The 19,500-nt window shown below is 36.0% G+C and overlaps 1 protein-coding gene across 1 annotated transcript; it reads right to left on the bottom strand.

Annotated features, from left to right (window-relative positions):
* Positions 1–996: 996 nt before the first annotated feature.
* Positions 997–19,040, bottom strand: LOC112574265. The gene is made up of 12 exons (XM_025255211.1): positions 18,753–19,040; positions 17,556–17,712; positions 17,313–17,401; positions 16,404–16,656; positions 15,623–15,768; positions 15,086–15,257; positions 13,410–13,607; positions 12,840–12,995; positions 12,379–12,451; positions 6,214–6,295; positions 5,563–5,764; positions 997–4,561 (listed from the first exon to the last, which is right to left on the bottom strand). Exons 1-12 carry the CDS (start codon positions 18,789–18,791, stop codon positions 4,044–4,046), a joined length of 2,085 nt encoding a protein of 694 aa, XP_025110996.1. The 5' UTR covers positions 18,792–19,040; the 3' UTR covers positions 997–4,043.
* Between the last annotated feature and the right edge of the window lie 460 nt (positions 19,041–19,500).

The raw sequence follows: 19,500 nt of genomic DNA, 5'->3' as shown, positions 1-19,500 counted from the left end.
GCTTCAGTGACTTGGACGAGACCCTCTCCGAAGCTGAAGCTTCGCATCATATATCATACCCTTCATGCCCCACTCTGTCAAAACCTTGTTAAAGTCTTCGAAGTTGTGATACAGATCCTGCTAATGCTGAAGCTGATTTTCTATTAGGATGCGACAGTTGAGGATTTCCTGAGTTGTTCCTACGTGGTCTGAAACCAGCCTGCTCTGCTGGCAGTGGTGCTGATACATTGTGTATTTTTTCTGCACGACTTTGCTGGGGTAGATGAATAGGCTTATTGCTCTCTTGTTCTGGCACTGTTTTCTGTTTCCTTTTTTTCTGTTGGTACGGGTATGAATGAGTAGTGAATGCATCCATTTTTGTTTTGTTTTGTTTTGGCTTTCCCAGATTTTTTGACGCAGAGCAGTGAAGGCCTCTGTTGTTTCATCAGGCCACGTTGCTGTTCTCGATTTCTTGTGAGGATATGTATGGAACTGGCTAAAGTTGAGTTGATGGCTCTGTAGAAGTCTCATGCCCCTGTAATTTGGCTTCGCTGAGGTCAAAGTTACCCGCCACTCCTGCCCATTGCTGGCAGACATCTGGCCGACCTTGGCGTTCCAGCCACCGAGTACAACGAGGATGTCTTTCCTCGGTACTGCCTTTCTAACCTTCTCTAGTGTTGGTACAAATCATCCACTGAGTTGTGTTCGTGTGTGGAGGCAGAGCATATACTTGGACACTGGAGAAATAAATTATAAGACCTGGGAGAGATACGAATTCCGGATATGGGCACACAACCGGATGTAAGTGTGGACAGAGTGTCACGTCTCGAATGAAGTTCGGTGCTCCCAGACTCCTAATCCAAGTTCTGACATCCTCACTACAGCGGTGTCACGACTGTCATCTATTGTCTCAGTGACACAACATTGTTTGGGGCACTGCTCACTTTCAATAAAATCTGACAAAATATATTATCTTACATGTCATACTGATGCATACTAAAAAAACCAATGTCTTTATTGCAATATTTCCATGTATTTATTAAAACTAACAACTTGTCAAGAAATGAGCAAGTGAAGTAGAAAAATTTTTGAAAAAGCAATTGCTACATGCCATTTCAATGAAGATGGTTCTTCAAGTCATAACACCACATCCTTTCAGCAAAATGTTTGCTCACACAGCATATTTAGGATTAGCAGTAATCACGAGAAAATACTTTTTTTGGAAGGGGAGGGAAATGGTGGGAGGGTTTTTTTTGCTAAAAACTCAAAGTTAATTCTAAACCATCGCCTTTAGTTGTTTATTTTTCATTGATATGCACTTTAGGCAGCAGTAGTGAGATTCTTGGACTAGACCTCAATTGGGGCCGATTGTATGTCTCCTGGCTTGAGATCACTAACTGAAGTAAATCAGTAAACATACGACTTGATCAACAGCAGTTAGCATACCTTAGACATGAACAAACAAATCTGAGGGGTCAACATTAGGGAAACAAAGGTTGATGAACACACTGGACCACATCCATCATGCCTATACTATCATGCAGCCGTTGGTCAGTGCATGTTAAATCAGTAACAGTCGAAATCAATGTGCAGATAGTCTGGATCCAGCTGGTTAAAAAAACTCTACCCATTTCTTCATGAGCATTAACATCTAAGTTTGACAGCATGACCCCTATACACCAATACTGCAGTTCAACACTAGGACACAATATCCCAATTTGATGATGTAACAATGAAAGCAGTTTGGTGTTAACAAGACTGATGCTTTTAACTCTGTTTTTTTCAATCGATAAAGTTTATTTTTACCACCATAATATTTTTGTAACCCTATTTGTTGTTCAACTCCTGCCATGCCGTGAACAATGTGTTCTGAAATTGTTATATTTTCCTCAGTTAACTTTCACAGTTGCTTTAACATTTATAGCATATCAACTCTGCTTATATGATATATACAAACACTATTCATCATCTTCTTTTGAAGAAATCGTTAAAAGATCAGGAAGTATTTTTAAGTTTTCGAAAACCAGTGTATAGACACAAATGTGATTTATTTTGATAAAACAGTGAGGGTATCAACAGTTCACAAAATAATTTCCATTTATTTTGTACACAGATAATGAGAACAAGAAAAGACAACGTCCACCGTGAAGATAAGGAAGGACACAAGTAATACAAGTAATGCAATGGTATTATATAGCATTACACAGGTAAGTAATACAATGGTGGGATAAACTAGAAAATACCTGGAAACATGGGAATGCATTCAACAATTAAGTGCATATTGAAAACACATTTCTGATTATATCATGATAAAAGAATATGGGTCATGAAGTGGATAAACAAAAGATTTTTGTGAATTAAATTAAAAGCTAGAGGGGTGAAGGTAAGTAGCATTATGACATTGGTTGAAGACACAAGCTTTGGAAGAATATGGTATAAATGCATAGCAAAAGCAAATGGGAGTGCACAAAGAGGGTATTTATCTGTGATTCTGACAACATATTGACAATATTTTTCCGGTAAATATTGGTATGAATTCTTTCTCTCCCACCCTTCACACACACACACTGCAATGGTGTTTGTGTATGACAGATTAGTAAAAATACAATTTCTGCATGATGCTATTTCATCTACTTTTTAGATTGCTTTTGTAAACAATAATAATTATTCACGTTAACACGTTGATATTTGATATGCACCCTTCAGCTCTTCATCAGTACTATATGGATGTTACACAGAATTTTAAATAAATTTTTAGACAGAAGTTTGAGCAAAGCAAAACAGTATTTCTGAACATTTTAAACTTGGATTTGTGCTAATGATTGTTTTTAATGTTTTTTTTTTTTTTTTTTGAAGACAGGTGATTCCATGCATACCTGAATGATTTTGCAACTGTTAAGGCTATATTCTCTACCAGTTAAACACTCACAATGAAAGCTGTAATAGCCTAGCATTCCTTTTTTAGCCATGAACATGTTCTTTCTGCTCTGCTTTTCTCTGTTTCTAAAAAGAAATATTCAGTTTTAAAAACGGGAAAAAACTCTACATAAGTACATTAAGAACACTACAATGATTCCCTTGAGGTCACTTTGCAGTATGATCTTTGTTTCCGATGTATGGGAACTGATTTACACTTGTCTGCTAAAGCACTGTCAGCTCTAGGCACCACATTCCTCTTAACTTCATTCTCAAGTTCAATAATGTTAGTGAAGGAGGGATGAGAAATAATGTCCATTTTCACACTCTCTTTAAGAGGGTTACATGAAAGCAGATTGCTGTTGCTCTCTGGTCTGGAATGTTCCACATTCTTGAAAACTGATTCTACAGCACTTGCTTTTAATATCTGTTCCTTTTTTGTTTCAGTACTGACAGGACCAGATCTATTTTTAACACGTGTGTGAGCATCCTTATGCCCTTCTTCCACCAAAACATGATCTTCTGAAAGAATCCACTCATGTGGTCCTTGACCATAGTTTGTTTTTCAGCAGCTTCACATTTTAAAACATTCTTGGTGCTGTCAATAATGGCTTTGTTTGGTTTCAACAGTTCCAGTATACCACAGGGACAGGACTTGCAGCTGCAGAATGTAATACTTGTCCCTTTGGACAGACAGACAAAGAACTCTTTTTGTCAGGCACATGAGTAAAACAGGATGTTACATTGGGCTGGCCCACCTCTTGGCCATGCAGAGGCTTTTCTACATGAGCAGTGACCATGCAATTTTTCTCAACACTGTCCACACCTTCGAGAAGCGAAACAATATGTGGTGGAACAGAGTTTGTCTTTCTATCAAATGGTAGTCGTTCTTTAGGCTCGAAGGAAATTTACCATTGTTCTCCAAATTTAAGACAGCTGTGTTGCAAGGAATTCTTTGATTCTGAAAATTATTTGTATCCTGCAAAGCTTCAAGACTGCAGGAGCCTTTCAAAACTAAGGAGTATCTGTTTGAGTCTGAGTCAGACCTGGTATCTTCAGAATCAAATCCACTCTCTTTACCATTTGAGCATGCTAAGGTCTGTTGGCTCATTGTCAATGCTTTGTCCACGCTAGACCATGATGCAACATCAGCACTTCCAGAGATTGCAGTGTCCTGATCTGGCACAAGAGTTCTGCTGACTTACTACCTTGGCTTCCTCGCCATCTTCACTGTCTTCATGCGGATCACATGACACTACGCTATCTGATTTACCAAACAAGAAGTTAGGAAGTTTGGAAAGATTCAGAGCATCAGTTGATGAGGTTAACATACCGGAACTCTTCTCAGGGTCATACTCTTTAGGTGCACTCTCATCAAGGTCATACTTTTCAAGTGGAGTCTTCTTCATGTCAAACTTGACAGTGATTTGTTCATCCTCTGTAACATCCTTCTTGATGGAATTTTCCCATTTGTTTTCCTCCTCTTCCTCTCTTTCTCCATGAAAACTGGAAGCAGAGTCTGAACATGCAGCAGTTACCAGCCCATAACGAGGAATTCCTTGTCCTGATTCTTCGTCATCTGGTCTCTCAGATGCCTGTGCTGGCGATTCTCTGACAATGTCCATGGTCGGCTCAAATCTGGTATGATGAAAGACACTGTTGATTCCTTGAAGATAAAAGATGAAAACAAGTGTTAGAATGTTAGTCAAATAAAGCAAATTTTTCAAATCACAATAAATCACTGTGTAAAGTAGTAACTCCCCGACACGGTGGAAGATTTCTGCATCCTACCTGCATATCCAGTACATGACAAATGTCTGCCATGCTAACCATCATGTAGCAAATCCATCTCACACTGTTTACAGCACCTATATCCCTTCATACATTTGATTGCTTCACATTCTACTCTTGTGCCTCATCTTTATGTTGTTCAGTGCGCCTATACCTACCTCACTGTCCACAATTATCTTTTATTTATCATTACTGGTCTGCACAGAGTGCGATCTATCTTGGTCGTGATGCTGGCATTATAAGTTCACATTATTATTATATAAAATATACATTTAAAAGGGAGACTGTTTCCTTTGTTTGACATGGAGTACTTGTTTTCTGAATTATTTATACAGACAAAAAATGACATGACTGAAAATTTAGAATGATAAGGGTGGCATGAAGTAGGATGTGATCCAATATTTACATCTATTAATCTACAATAAAGACAACCATCATTGACACACCATTTTAAAGAGCATTTTTTAAAAACACTTAAGCAATAGCATTAGCAAGAAATATATTTTTTTCTTGTACTTAATTTAAATGAAAAGATGGTAACTGTATGGAATGGAAAGCTCCTGTCATGAAAGTAGGTTACAAGGAAGAAATTTAAAAAAAACTTTATTAATTCATTTATTTACGTACAGCTTAATGTGCTTTGTGATGCAACCCAGTTTATATTACAGTATGTGAAACACATTATAGCTCTGAATATGCTACCTGCTGTGGAACCAAATCAAATAGAGTTAAGACACTTATTTTCACTAAATCAGATTCATATACCTATAACCTTTATTAAAATCATTTATAATGTTGTGTTACTGAGTGACAACCCCACTCATAATTGGAAAACCCATTTAAGCTAGATCATGGAAACATTTTTTGATGGCTTACCAGTCTCTGGCAAAAGGATTTCTTGGACTTCTGTTTCATCTCCTGGCCGAAATTCTGAGCACATAGCATCCCCAATTCCATCATAAATGCCAGAGTCTCTAGACAGTAACTGCCGAGGTCCGGTATTAATCATAAAAGGATTGACAAATCCCTGCTGAGAAGGTGAAATGAGGGACACTGAGTCTTCCACTGTGCTGCGAACCTGTGAAAGGAAAATGATGGCAATCTCTTATCACAAGATAGTGATATGTAAACTGTGAAGTTCATACTCATGAAAGCAATATCACAATCCTCTAAAACAACTGTGTCAATCAACAAAAAGCCTAATCACAAAAGTGCTTCAGTGCATAATAATCTTTGATATTATTTTTTTTATTTTGCTATTGTCTGTGATGATTTTGTATGAGTGCTAATAAGCAATGATTTTAATGTTTATGGCAAGATGCAAATAAATTGAGTTAGATGAGGATAGATACTCATAATCTTTGTTGCTTTTATAGATTATAAAGATTAACTACTAATACAATTTCTATACTTTTCGAAATCTACAAATAGCTCATCTTTGTCTGTTTTCATATGTAAATAAACACTCAAATACACTTAGTATATTTGGGTTTGTAAACAACACAAACATCCACACTAGGCACAAACCAGAGCTGGAGGTTGGGGCCAGATTACTTTCATCTTATCCCTCATTCCGTGGCATCGCCTGCGCCATTGACAGATGAAAACACTGCGGACAAAGCACAAATAAATAATTACAAAGTTTTATTTAAGGCAGGTCATGGTGTTAACATGTCACCTTTTCTCAAGTTACTAATGTATTAATATACACACACACACACATTGTTAATAGCTGTGTATACAGAGAAAAAACAAACTTTACTCCCACCCTTAAAATGTTGGTATGAAGGCCTCTTATAGATTTTGTTGGGGTTTCTTTTTTGTGTTCCACTATCTCAGATCCAAGATTTTAATTTCACTAAGAGGCTCTTGAATGGTATATTTTTCTACTTTTTTCCCCATTTAAGCAATTTATTACTGAAATTGCTGCATAATGATGAAAACAGGGGTCCACTCAAAAAAATCCTTATCTAAAATGCTCATTACTTCCCACAACAGTAGCGATGCAGATGGGAGGAAAAGTGTTTTTGCCTTGTGCTGATTCTGCAGCACTGCATGAAGGGCTTACATTAGGATTTAGACTTCAGTGATTTGCTGTGTGATGTTTAACCATCATATATTTGCTTACCCCCACCCTACCAGAGAAAGGTTTTGATGTGTATCTTGCTTGTTCACTTGTTCTGAAATTAAGACCACATATTCTGTGAACTAATTTTTTTACATCATTCATCGAAGACTTATAAGACTTAGTGCTGTCATTTTTTTTTTTTATATAAAAGCATAAGAAAAAAAAGTTAAAGGCAGTGCCATGACCTGATGGTATTGAGGAGTGAGATGGTAAGGAGTCAACTTTTTTTTAGATGTCCATTGCTGCTTTACCTTCCCCAAGCCTCTGCAGTGTCAGGTACCTACCCAGTCCACAGCTAGGTTAACTGGGGAAAGTGTCATATGCCCTTATAAAGCAGGCTATGCCTGAATCACTGGACTGTCTTCTGTGTTTCTATGCATTTTCATGGTTTTTATTGTCAAGATACTCTCAACTGTAATGACACATCAGTGTGCTCAAAATCTTTGAACTTTGCCCTCCATTTCTATGGTGTCCTGCTACTGAAATTGTGCGACATTTTCACTACTGATCTTGCTTTAGCTATTGTGTGCCATGTTTCCATTGTGTGAGCAGTTTAAAGTGTTAGTTCAAATAACTTATATTTGTTTGATGGCCCTGAAAGCTCCTGTACCGGCTACAGTTACTTCATTGTTCAGCTGTCAATCAGCTGAGTGGGTCTCTCTGCTCTGAACTGATCTACTTTCTGTTCCCCATCATAAGGTCATACAAGTTTAAGCATGACTTGCTTCCTTTTGCAGTCACAATATTTTAATTTTTATCCCTATGTTCCTCTTCAACATCTTTAACTTTTTTCCTGATTTCAAGGCAGGTCAAAAAAATGTCTTCTGTCATTTTCTCTTATGACTGGTGTACTGGCAGATATTTCCCTCTCAACTGCTCATCTCATGATCATTTGTCTTCTTTTTAAGACTCCATATTTGAAATTTCTTGCTTTGCTCCCTTCATTCTGTCAAGTCAAGTTTATCATCACATTTCTTTTGTTTCCATCATGACATCATACCTAGGAAGGACGAGTTCCGTCTTCAAACATCTTCAAGCATCTTCCTTTTTTTTTTCAACACTTAAAAAAAATAACCATCATAATTTTCCTCATTAGGCTATAGCCTGCTGAAGCATTTAAATCTCACTGACCTAAAAATAACATGCTTGCTTTCTTCTCTCTCTCTCTCTCTTTTTTCTCTAACCTTTTTCACCCTTTAGCAGGAAATAGATTTCGTGTTATGGTCCTTATTGATTCTGCATATGACTGTACTGGTTCCTCCCCGAACAATTAACCTTCTTTATGTAAAAATATTCCCTCAAAATTGCTCATTTAAAGTGACATTTCAGAATGTCACAATTGTGTTCGCTAGTGTACTTTTGCATTTTTGACACTTGACTCCCCCTCCTATGTAGGACTCTACAGGCCTTTTTTTACAATGATTATTTAATCCCTAACTGACAAATGTTAGTTACATCTGACATTTCTTCAATCAGTAATGTCTCTGGTGAGTGATACCTGTTGGTGTGCTGCTGTTCTAATGGTCATGCCAGACCTAATATTTTCATCACAATCTGAATCTGCTGCACTCTTTGAGTTCAGTAACATGACCACAGTGTCTGAGACAAGTGGCAAACCCTTCAGGATAAACATAAATACAGAAGCACAAGGAATGTATTCCCTTTAAAATTTTGAAAAGATGTAAGACTTGCAAGTTACTATTTAACTGGGATGGATATAAATCTATTGAATGTTGTTTGTGAATCTGTGGCATTATCACTGATACATACTAAAACTGCCATTTTTCTGTCTGAACAATCTATTAAATAGCCTACAGACAAACATGTATAATCTGAAAATGGAAACTATTTTCTTAAGTGTAATAGTGGTTACATTTTGGTACTGATGTGATTTTTCAGCTCTATTACAAAGATTCATAATGTGCTTTCACTGATAACCAGTGCTGGGTGTCAATTTACCAGTGTCATATCAAGTAGGTTTAGCTTCCAACTTTTGTTTTACTGATGTTTAAGCCTGCTTTGAATTGATGGCATCTTCATTCTGACACTTTGGGGAGATATTTTGACCCTTCAGCACAGCAGCATCAAAGTTACACTATATATCAAATGTGAAAGTTTTCATAATCTCTGATGAGGTTTTGTGATTTATTTAACTCAAGGACAACCAATTTAAAACCAGGAGCTGCACTCAAAAAAAGCTGAACTAATTTTCTATAGTTATTTCCCATGAAATATGTTTCCTGAATAACCCTGAGAAAAAAGAAACAAGCACTTATTATTTTAGTTGGCAGCGGAAACAAGATTCAAAAGAGGGTTTGTGAATTTTCCTTTACTTGATGCAAGAGCAACAAATATTACAAGGGAAGGATCTGCTGTATTGTAAAGGTGAATAAAAGTTTCTGCAGTTACTTCCTAACAAATCTATTTCCTGCTCAAGTTTAAAAGAAGAAACAAACTCCCGTTACAGGTCTCAAATGAGATTCAAATGCTTCTGTAAGCTATGGTGTGATGATGAAAAGGATGCAACATTATAATAATAGCAATCATTTCTTTACCTAGATGCAATAATCAGGTCAAAATTGATTGTGTTCATACCAATATGCCCAATTACAAAATTAAACACAAATTAAAAATTTGAGCTAGAATCAGGTTTTTTCCCTTGATTAATTTATCATTTGAAAGTTAATTTTTAGCATAAAATTTGATATTACTTTTTCTATTTGTGTTGTCCTTTGAGGATGGATAATCCTGATAAGCTTGCATCAACATTGAGTGAACAATGAAGAACGGGGCATTAATTAAAACATTTCCCATGACACAAAGCTCCTCTCTTAAGGACAACAGCAGACAGATGAACAAATACAAGTGTATGCTCACATTTCTAAAGTTTTTCCTGTTTGCTTGACTAGCATTTTATGTATAAGCAAAAAATGGTTTGCAGTTATAGAGATCAAAGACAGTGCTATTCTCACTACCTTGGATAAAACACGGAGAACAAAGTGACAAACAGTATTTCAACAAATGCTAAGGTTAATAATTTTGCAATTTGTTTTTTTAAGATAACAAACCAGAAAAGATGCTATCTTAAATATATATTATTTGGCCACATAAGTCAAGTGTATCTCTTCACCCTCATGGTATGCTGATCAGCTTTTTAATCCACTATAGAAAACTATGTCTTTAACATTAGTTTCTCTCCTACTGTTCTGAAGAAACATGTCAAACAGACTAGCTTCTATTACCACTGCAGAAAGTTCTTGCAATGATGTGATGTTTGTACAGGGCATCACCTTATCAGTCTTATCTGGATAATACAAGTAAACTTTGATTTTATGAGGGATTATTAAGACTCACGAATAATACAAATCACCATGACTACAAAATACCCGTAAAAACATACAACAATGGCTACAGGATTACAATGTCGACTTTAGGAGAGATTTAATAATATTTGAAAAGTGAAGAGGTTTTTTTGCACTTTTTGTGTGATCTTTAAGTAAGGGAAAATGATCAGCTAAGTGGATGACTTGTATTAAAACTGTTTTCTGCAGATATACAGGTATGTATACAAGTATGGATATACAAAAGCAGTTGGAACCGATTCAAATCAATTTACATAAAACATAAGATTTTGGACAAAACAATGATGACTGACAGTGAAATATGGACACAGCTCTACCAGAAAAAAAAATGTACACTTAAGTCAGCTATATTTGTTAACTGAGCTGTATACAGGTTATCACTGCTTGTCACCAAGCAGATTAGTTTCTTTACATAGTAAGTGCATAAAGTAGCCATGGCTGAAAAAAAATATAAGGAAAGATGAGAATATTTTGCATAATTCTAGTGGCAAGACACAAAAATATAACATAAAGTCAAAGCTGAACACACGCTAACACAATGAATGAATCGAGCATATTACAAATCACTTAACACAGAAGACATGAAAGCTGTCATGCCAGGCAATGCCTTGTTCCTGTGTGTGAATTTTGTTTTACTGCTAAACTGTACGGTGCTGAAAACTGTGTTAGGAGCAGACAGCCTAGACAAAGCATGGCTAACTCCATACCCACAAGACACAGCATAATCAGGAACTTGATCAAAACTGTGGAGTATCTGATTCTGTAGTGGGTTGGAGAAGGTAAAGCAGCTGTGGAGTATCTGGGTTGGGGAAGGTCAGGCAGTGTGAGAGAGGGAATTGGCTGGCCAGAAATAAGTGGTCTCCAATGTCTCACTCCCTAACAACCTTTAACTTTCTTCTTTTTTTAAAAACACTGTTATTTTTTTGTCTTTGATCTGTGACCTTACAGATATACTCAGGCCTTCTGTATACTGTACACTCCACATCAAATTAATAAAACCTGTTATTAACCTTGTATTTACTCTCCTTTATTCTTGCTAGTGACAATTCACACCTTTATATCATTGTTTTGCCATGCCAGTATCAGTTTCATTAACTATATTTGGCATATTTCCATTTATCTCTATATTTTGACCCTTCTCCTTTATAATCACGTACAAGCTATAGCATTTATTGGTCACAGTATTTGAAATTCCTTGCCCCACTCACTTTGTTATGTTCTCATTTCCAGCATTCGCTTGTTTCTACAATAACTGGTGACTGCTCACACCTGCATATCTCATCTTTTTGCTTTTATTGATATTTATGCTGTATCTTTACACTTTTTATACACACTGACATTGCGCAGTGCTTGGAAAAAAGTCACATCAGTGCCTTCCTGTCTTTTCTTTCTCTTCACTAATCTCTCAAAAACATTATATAACATTCTTATTACAGTTTTATTTGTGACACCAAGTTTATTCTTATACAAAAAGCTGCATAATATCTGTAGCACCTGTCAGCCCTCTTACCCACTAAGCAGGAGAGGCCTAACCCTAGACCCTGCAAACTGTGCACCTGCACTAGATCCCAGGGGCCACCAAGCCAAAAGCCACCCCTGCACCAAGGTTAGCAGCAAGAGAAGCATATGTGGAAATGTCTTTCCCTTTTCTTGATTCAGCTCCTTTTAGCTGTATGGATTTTTTAAAACATGCTAAAGCAAGCAGTTACTGCAATCATGGGCGATGATATTTAACTACAGTCCATCCATCCTTGGAATAATTTTTTAAAAGGTTATGTTTTCAAGAAATAATACAAAAATGGGTAAATGCATTCATAATTTTATGCTTATTGAAGACTGGAATGATGAAAACCCAACCCATGGTTATGTCACCTATACATTATATATAAATTATACATTATGATCAGGAAAGCTCAATTACCACATTCAGCAATGAATGAATTAAAAAAAAAACTTCTGAAATGTTGCATGTTGAATCCTTATACTTTCCACCCTAAACTTTTAACTTTTTTCAACCATAATTACTGAAAGCAATAGTTAAATTTAATTTCCTGCTTGTATAAACCAACCAAAAATATTTTGTTTTGCAAATGACAACAAATAACCATGAATGCTGCACAAGAACAACAACAGCAACAACAAAAACAGGGTTGGGTGGATTCTAACAAGACACTCAGCTATTGGTGGTTTACAAACACCTACCCTGCAGCAGTCAATACCGCAAACATGATGAGTACAAGCACAATGATCAATGTTGGATTACTTGACGAGGAACCTGAAATTAAATTCTGTCAGTCAGTATTGAAATCTCCTTAATAAATAAATTTGCATCAATCTTGCCAACGCACTTAAATATTAACTACTCATTATTTCTGTTGTTATTACATGATCCACTGATAATTCTATTATTGTCCTGTTACTTGGACTCTTAGCACTCATTATCAATAATGATTAACAGAAAAACTACAACACAAAGTTACGTGAATCAGCTAAGTTCTAAATATCAGTAAAACACTCAAGTTTGTTTCAATGGATGAGATGATTGGTGGAGGCTGTCCATTGTTCCTGCACAAGGAGAATGTCATATGGATTATCTAGCCATTCAAATGAGGCTAATGCCATAGTGGCTTCAGAGTAAGCAACATTAGCAAAACGCAACTCACCTCCTGTTTGACCTGTTGTAGCAGAAGCGCAGACCCATGGAGAATTCTGACCTACTCTTTCTGCTCTGACCCATACGCAGTATAGTGTGGATGGCTCGAGGCCTTTAAGAAGAAAAGGTCCTCTTGCATAACTTTCCACCTCTAAAGTATCGAATCCTGCAAACAGAGACATGTTGGTGTCAAAAATGTATTCAGATGAATTCATTCACATCCACATACACAAAATAGAACAAATACAAACACATAAAAACTTAGGTAAATAATAGTGTTTTGACTTGAACTATTCACATTACATGGATAAAAGACCCATGCATGCAAAAGTTTGCCGACAGCTTATTTACACAAGCAGGTTGGATAGTTTACAAACACAAGACTAAACTAACAACAGCATTAATGAGACAGCAGGAAAAACATTTTAAAACATAGAAGACTTTGCAGAACAGACCAGACACCACCACCAACACACATGCCAGACAAAATATGCATTGCATACATGTGAATTCCCACCCACTTGCCCACCTATCTGTACAGAAAGCCACACAAAATGTGGACCATAAACTTGCAGCATACCATCAATCCAAGGCACTGTACAAGAATCACACGCCTGCTTTTGCTTCTCAGTAATTTTTGTCCACCTGATGACAAATACAGTAGGACGACCATGTTGAGGGTTGTCTTTGTCCTCATCAGTTCGCTCAAACATAACTTGCAGATCCGTTGGCTGTGAGTCTGACTTCATCACATACTTCAGGTCAACTGGACCAGGAGCTAAAAAATATGAACGAAGGTCTTTCATTTAGATTGGTGTCCTATGGCAACATTCAATCAGCATTTGTCAGCTCTATTAGTGCCATGCACAAATCGGAAAAGGGTGGTGGAGCATATGTGTCTTAGCTTATAGCATTCTTTCACTGTTTCTTCTACAAACAATACAATCACGGCTTCATTGACATGGAAGAGAAGTTCTGAGTCTGACAAATTTGCTTTCACAGTTGTGTTCTCTTACCAAAGTAAGTATTTTAGACAGTCCACCACCCTTTGTCTCTCGGTATCTTGCTTGCCCACCTTTAACTGAGCGCTGGCTAGGAAAATTATGTTTCCCCTCTTTGAGTGTGTGGGGTCAGGGGTGGAGTGTAGAAGGTGAGGTGAGTATAGGAGAGTTTGGTCGTAAAAGCGAATAAATTATTTATTTGTTGCTTTATATATTTTTTGATGATCTGCTCATTTAAAGGCAGAAGGCAAACATTATTCTGCACTCTCTCTTCGAAGGTTCATTCCAGCAATAAAAAATATTTAGTTTATAACAGCTTTGTGGTTAATTATTAACCATCTTGTAGCAGCTCTAATTTTCACTCATTTATGACTTCTTCTACCAACTGTTATTTTGGAGTGAATGTCTAACATTGCAACACACCTGTTTTATGCTACTTTCCTCCAAGCCTAGCAAAGACATTAGAGTTTATACTATAAGCAGTCATTTATTTGCTCATCATGGTGACGCTTTTATGCTTTCACCAACTTTTAAAACCCCGATGTAATATTTGGATCTAGCTGATTAAACACAGGTGATTTATTTCAAACCCTTATGTGGAATGTTGACAAAGTTCTCTCATCATCTTGCTTGCAACCACAATTTTCATCTTTTACATTTTCAGGCATTTATTATTGGAAAAGCAGTTAATATTAACTTTTCTCCTGCCTTTTCTAAATTTCCTGTTGCGACAGTTTACAACACAACATTAATATTTTCTACCCACCTCTTGACACTCAAATGTCTTTGCAATGGCAGCTGAGTGGCTAACAACCCCTCTTTCATTTTAACCACCAACTGTGCATGTGTTAAATAACTGATGAAATATCTTCATAACATCTTTTACTTTCACTTTTCCATTAACATTAACCACAGTGAGGTTACCGACAGTGTGAGATTCTTATAAAATTGATTATTTTTGCTGGACTACATATTCCATTTTGTGAATAAAATCAACTATCTTCCTTTATAAAATTTTATTATAAACAAAAGCTTTGTTTCAAGCCATTTTATGTTTAAAATGTTTTTCTAACTAAAAGTTAATCATTTTCTTTTCAGTTATAGTTTTTGGGAAGATTTGTAGATTTTTAAGATCTTCTCAAAACATGTAAAACTGTACTATGTGGATTCCTTCTTTTTCACACACATAAGAATAATCTTGCATTCACTAAGCGCTCAGACATTTATATCCATTGCTTAATCTCTCAGGACACACCTTTGTCCATGTCATATCGCCACTTCTCTGGATAAAGTCCACTCATTTTCCCATTTTCCACAACAGACAGGAAGAACAAAGGCCTCAGGGACTTCCTCTCTGCTGTGCTGCCAAAATATTTTGGGATCTTTTGGGTCTTGCTGCCATCGCTTTGTTCTATCACTCGGTTAGTCTAGGACAAAATAGTAACCAACGTAACCACATTATATAAGCACACATGCATGAACATACATATACCAAGACAAGCATGCACACACGCACAGTAATGAGAAAAGGCATGCATATGTTAAATGGCAATTTGAAAATATCTGACCAATATTAGTGCTGTGATATCAGACAACATAAAAACAGATGTGTCAAAATGTTATCCGTTAGCAACACACTTTGTTAAATTATTATTAATTCTACCAGTTATTTCCCATCATGCTAATACTATATTATTATACTATTATTATTCTGTGTTCATGGCCCTTTATGTATGGAACTTTCAAATTCATTTTAATATGCAGAAGTTCTTCCAAAATGATAAAGCCTTACCTTGCAATTAAAACTACCAAAAGACTTGTCTGAGTAGCAATAGTGAACATAATAGGTGACATTCTTATTCTCCCATCTGGCATTGTTCCAGTAAAGTTTGTACACATCTAAATTACTCTTCATCTCTAGCTCCACGTCAACTGAATCTGCAGCAAGTATTATACATTGTGTTGGAATCAATGACAGGTATTATCTGGTATGCATTCATTAGGATACCACTGAAAGTATTATGGTAAATGGTACAATGCCTGTAAAATGTAACAAGGGATGTTTGGACCAAAATAGCCTCTAAAGTATGATAAAATAATGATCTCTACAATAACAATGGGATGTCTATGAAATTTTGTAAAAAGATTCAATAAATTTATCTGGAATCGCCCTTATGGATAATAAGTTGTATTGTAAATAAACTTCTACAGCCCTCCCTATGGTTATATATAAAGTAACTGTGATATACAAATGAATTTGGAGTAAGAATAAAAGTAAGCCAATCATCTTTTACAAAGAAATAGAAGTTTCTACACATCATAGAAGGAAATGTGTTCTAATTACAAAAACTGAATTTGAGAAGTAAATCTTACAACTTTTCCTAGCATCTGACTCTGTATAATAAAATGTAAAATTGTCTTCCCTTTCAAAATCACCATTTAACAAGAAGTAACAAGAATCAGTCTGTTATTTTCTTTCCTCACAGACTAAATTGTAGCCTGTCATTGTAAAAACTTACAAAATATAAGAAGCACATGTTTTGTGAGGGTTCATGAAACAAGAATGGACATACCACCCAAGTCACTGGTGTCTAGCAGGCAGGCAGAATCTTGAGATGATCCTACAATGGTGTGAGCTGTTAAGGTTAAGGTATAGAATGAATCAGGCATAAGACTTTCTACCATGATAGAATTTGCCTCCCCTGATGCATATACTTTGAAACTTGGTCCTGCTTTACAGTTTGACATACTCCTTTGTGACCTCTCAAGGTTGCCCTCAAGTGTATAGTTTGTAACATTTGCCTGTCTCAGGGCTCGAGGAATTTCCTGCAACACAAGAACAACTTCATTCCCGACAAGTTTCAGCAATAAAGGGTTTATATGTTTAATCAATTCTGTTCTATAGTGACAAAAACATTTTTAATATGTTTTGGAAAAATAAAGTATTCAATATTTTTCCCCAAAAAATAATAATAATGAACATTTATGCTTTTTATGAATGCTTTTCCAATGCTCAAAGCACTATACAGAAATTACATACAGAAGTAAACTAAATCATCAACAACCATACAGCCATATTTTCATATAGCAGACACCGCTCACTTCTTCAACAGGTTGGTGAGGAAGTAAAATGAGGCTAAGTTTTAAAAGAGGAAACAAAACGAACAACGAGAATTAGATCTAACATCTATGTGATGACAAAGAATGGCAGCCATTAAAGTAAAATCGACAACAAACAGAAAATAAGACAATTACAAGTAGTAAATCAAAAACAAAACAAAGTTTAAGAGAAACAAAAATGCAACATGCAATTAAAAGAAACCTATAATACAAATACACAGAGAAGTTGAACAAAAAAGCATAAAAATCGCTGGAGCAACTCAGCCTGTCGGGTACAGTCTCGCTTTCAGCTATGTGTTATGTGTAATTTTACAAGTAACTAGTAATAAAGAATAGCAGACACATGTACACAATGGGGTTACCTTAAAGTAAATGACGCATGATACACAACTATTCTGTCCCATAAAGCAGGTGTAGGGGCTGATACTGAATGACGCTCCTTCCAGGGGCACTAAAACATGACAATTAGGTTTTCTTTAAAAACATTACAAAAATTATGTCCATGTCATCCTAATGTACTACTCTTTTTCCACTTTCTCTTTCTTTTTACTGCACTGTACATATAAAGGTCTCTTTCTCTCACCACCCAAGTAGTAGCAGCTCACCATCTTCAGAGGTGTTAAAGCTGTCCCCACCAAGTCCATTATGTAAACCTTCATACTGAGCAATGAGTCGAATGCTGACGTTGTAGCGAGAATAAGGGTTCAGGCCAGTGACATTAATGTTCATCCATGGTTTTGATGAATTCCACCATGGTACAGTCTGATTTGTTAGGAAAGAAGCATACAACAATGTACTTTAGACAATACACATAATATTATAACACATATCTTTACAATGTGTAGCACAATATGAAGATTAAAAGGCATATTCATCATTCTGGGTACAGAAAAAAGAAATGGTTCAGTAATGTGGGATAGCATAAAGAAACAGATAATGTATGGATTTTATATGTTTAGAGTGTATTATGAACTAAAGTTTTAGATTTTTGCTCCTTTAGAAATTGCATCATGTCATTATGAAGACAAGTGTAAATGAATTAAAAAATGGATTTTTGACATGTGGCTTACTATACTGAGAAATTTATTTCATAGACTGTTAGTATAATAAGGTATTCTTACATAGTGCAATTTTTGCTAAGGATTTTATGTGCTTTACAATCATGATTTACACATGTACCACGTCCCCAACAAACATGCAAACACACACAGCAACAGGACATAAGAATTACATGCCCACATGAAATCCCTCAACAGCAAAAACATAAATCTATAGGCTATAAACAAAAACAAATTAAAGAAAAGCCAGACAAAAGAAACTGACATTAACCATTGCTGTAGAATGGCAATCTCTTATAAGAAAAATTTAGATCCACATGGATGTTTATTCTCTAACAGAATCAAGGACCCTAACTATGCATAGAGAGGTTTGACAAATGTGTGTTCACAAAAGGTCGGAAGTTTGGAGCTGTTAGGCCAGCGATGAAAAAAACGCTTAGTCGGGCTAGAAGCGGATGGATACTTAATTCCAGGACTGATCTTACCCAACCCATGCACACCTCCAAACTCCATGGGACATTTACTTTTACTCTTTATGTGCATTAAATGAAAGGGTTTTTTTTAAATACACTCCCATATTTAACATTGACTTTTAGGCACATTTTTCATGAAGGGGGTAGAAGAAGGAAGTGTGCAGATAGTGAGTAATTTATATTCATGTAGCAATTCAAGTAAAATCCTGTAGAAAAAGGGATGGAAAAAGTGAGACAGAAAAGGAAAAGAGTGAGCTAAACCATCAGATACATTTGTGTAAGTAAAGTTGGTAAGGTTCAGGCGAGCCATGGCCTCCTCATCATCTTCCAAGTTGCGGTAAATACCATACTCCTGAAAAAAATCATTCTTCTCTGATGTCAATCTTTGCTCCTCCTCTCAGTGAGTTTAGCTACAGAGTATTCTAGTTTCAGCCAGTTATCACAAGCAGCACCATTGATAGCACACGCAGTCTGAACATGTTTTGTGAGATGAGCCTTGAACTCAAACCATGTCTTCCCACTTTTAATCGGTCTTGGTTTACTCACTTTTCCCGGATTAACTGAAAATGAACAAATCAAATTATTTCTCATTTTAACATCTAACTTTCAATTTACAGCTCAGCATTGATCAACTGACTTGTTAGAATTAAATAGGCAATCTATCATTGTGCTTATTCCTGTGTTTTTAAGAAACAGATATCCCACATGTAATCATATTCAAAAAAAAAAAAAAAACTTATCATCGCCCAAAACTTAATAAAATTAAAGAGCTGGCAGCATGGTTCTGCTCATGTTTTTATAACAGACAGGTCAGCATCCAATCTCAGGAACACCAAAACATCATGTAACTGACTGTTATTAACAACAGAACACTTTGAAATATAAGCTAGCTGATAAATTGAATAAATTGAGAAGAGCTTCAGCGGCAAGACAAAAAAAGAAAAAAATATGCTTTAGACAGGAAACTGCCCATTTCAATTTGAATGAAAATCTAATGGAAAAGGAATCCATCCAAAACT

This window comes from Pomacea canaliculata, linkage group LG10, assembly GCF_003073045.1.
Source record: "Pomacea canaliculata isolate SZHN2017 linkage group LG10, ASM307304v1, whole genome shotgun sequence".
Classification (NCBI taxonomy): Eukaryota; Metazoa; Mollusca; class Gastropoda; order Architaenioglossa; family Ampullariidae; genus Pomacea; species Pomacea canaliculata.
Note: the sequence above shows the minus strand (reverse complement) of the source record. Positions and strands in the feature narration are given on the sequence as shown.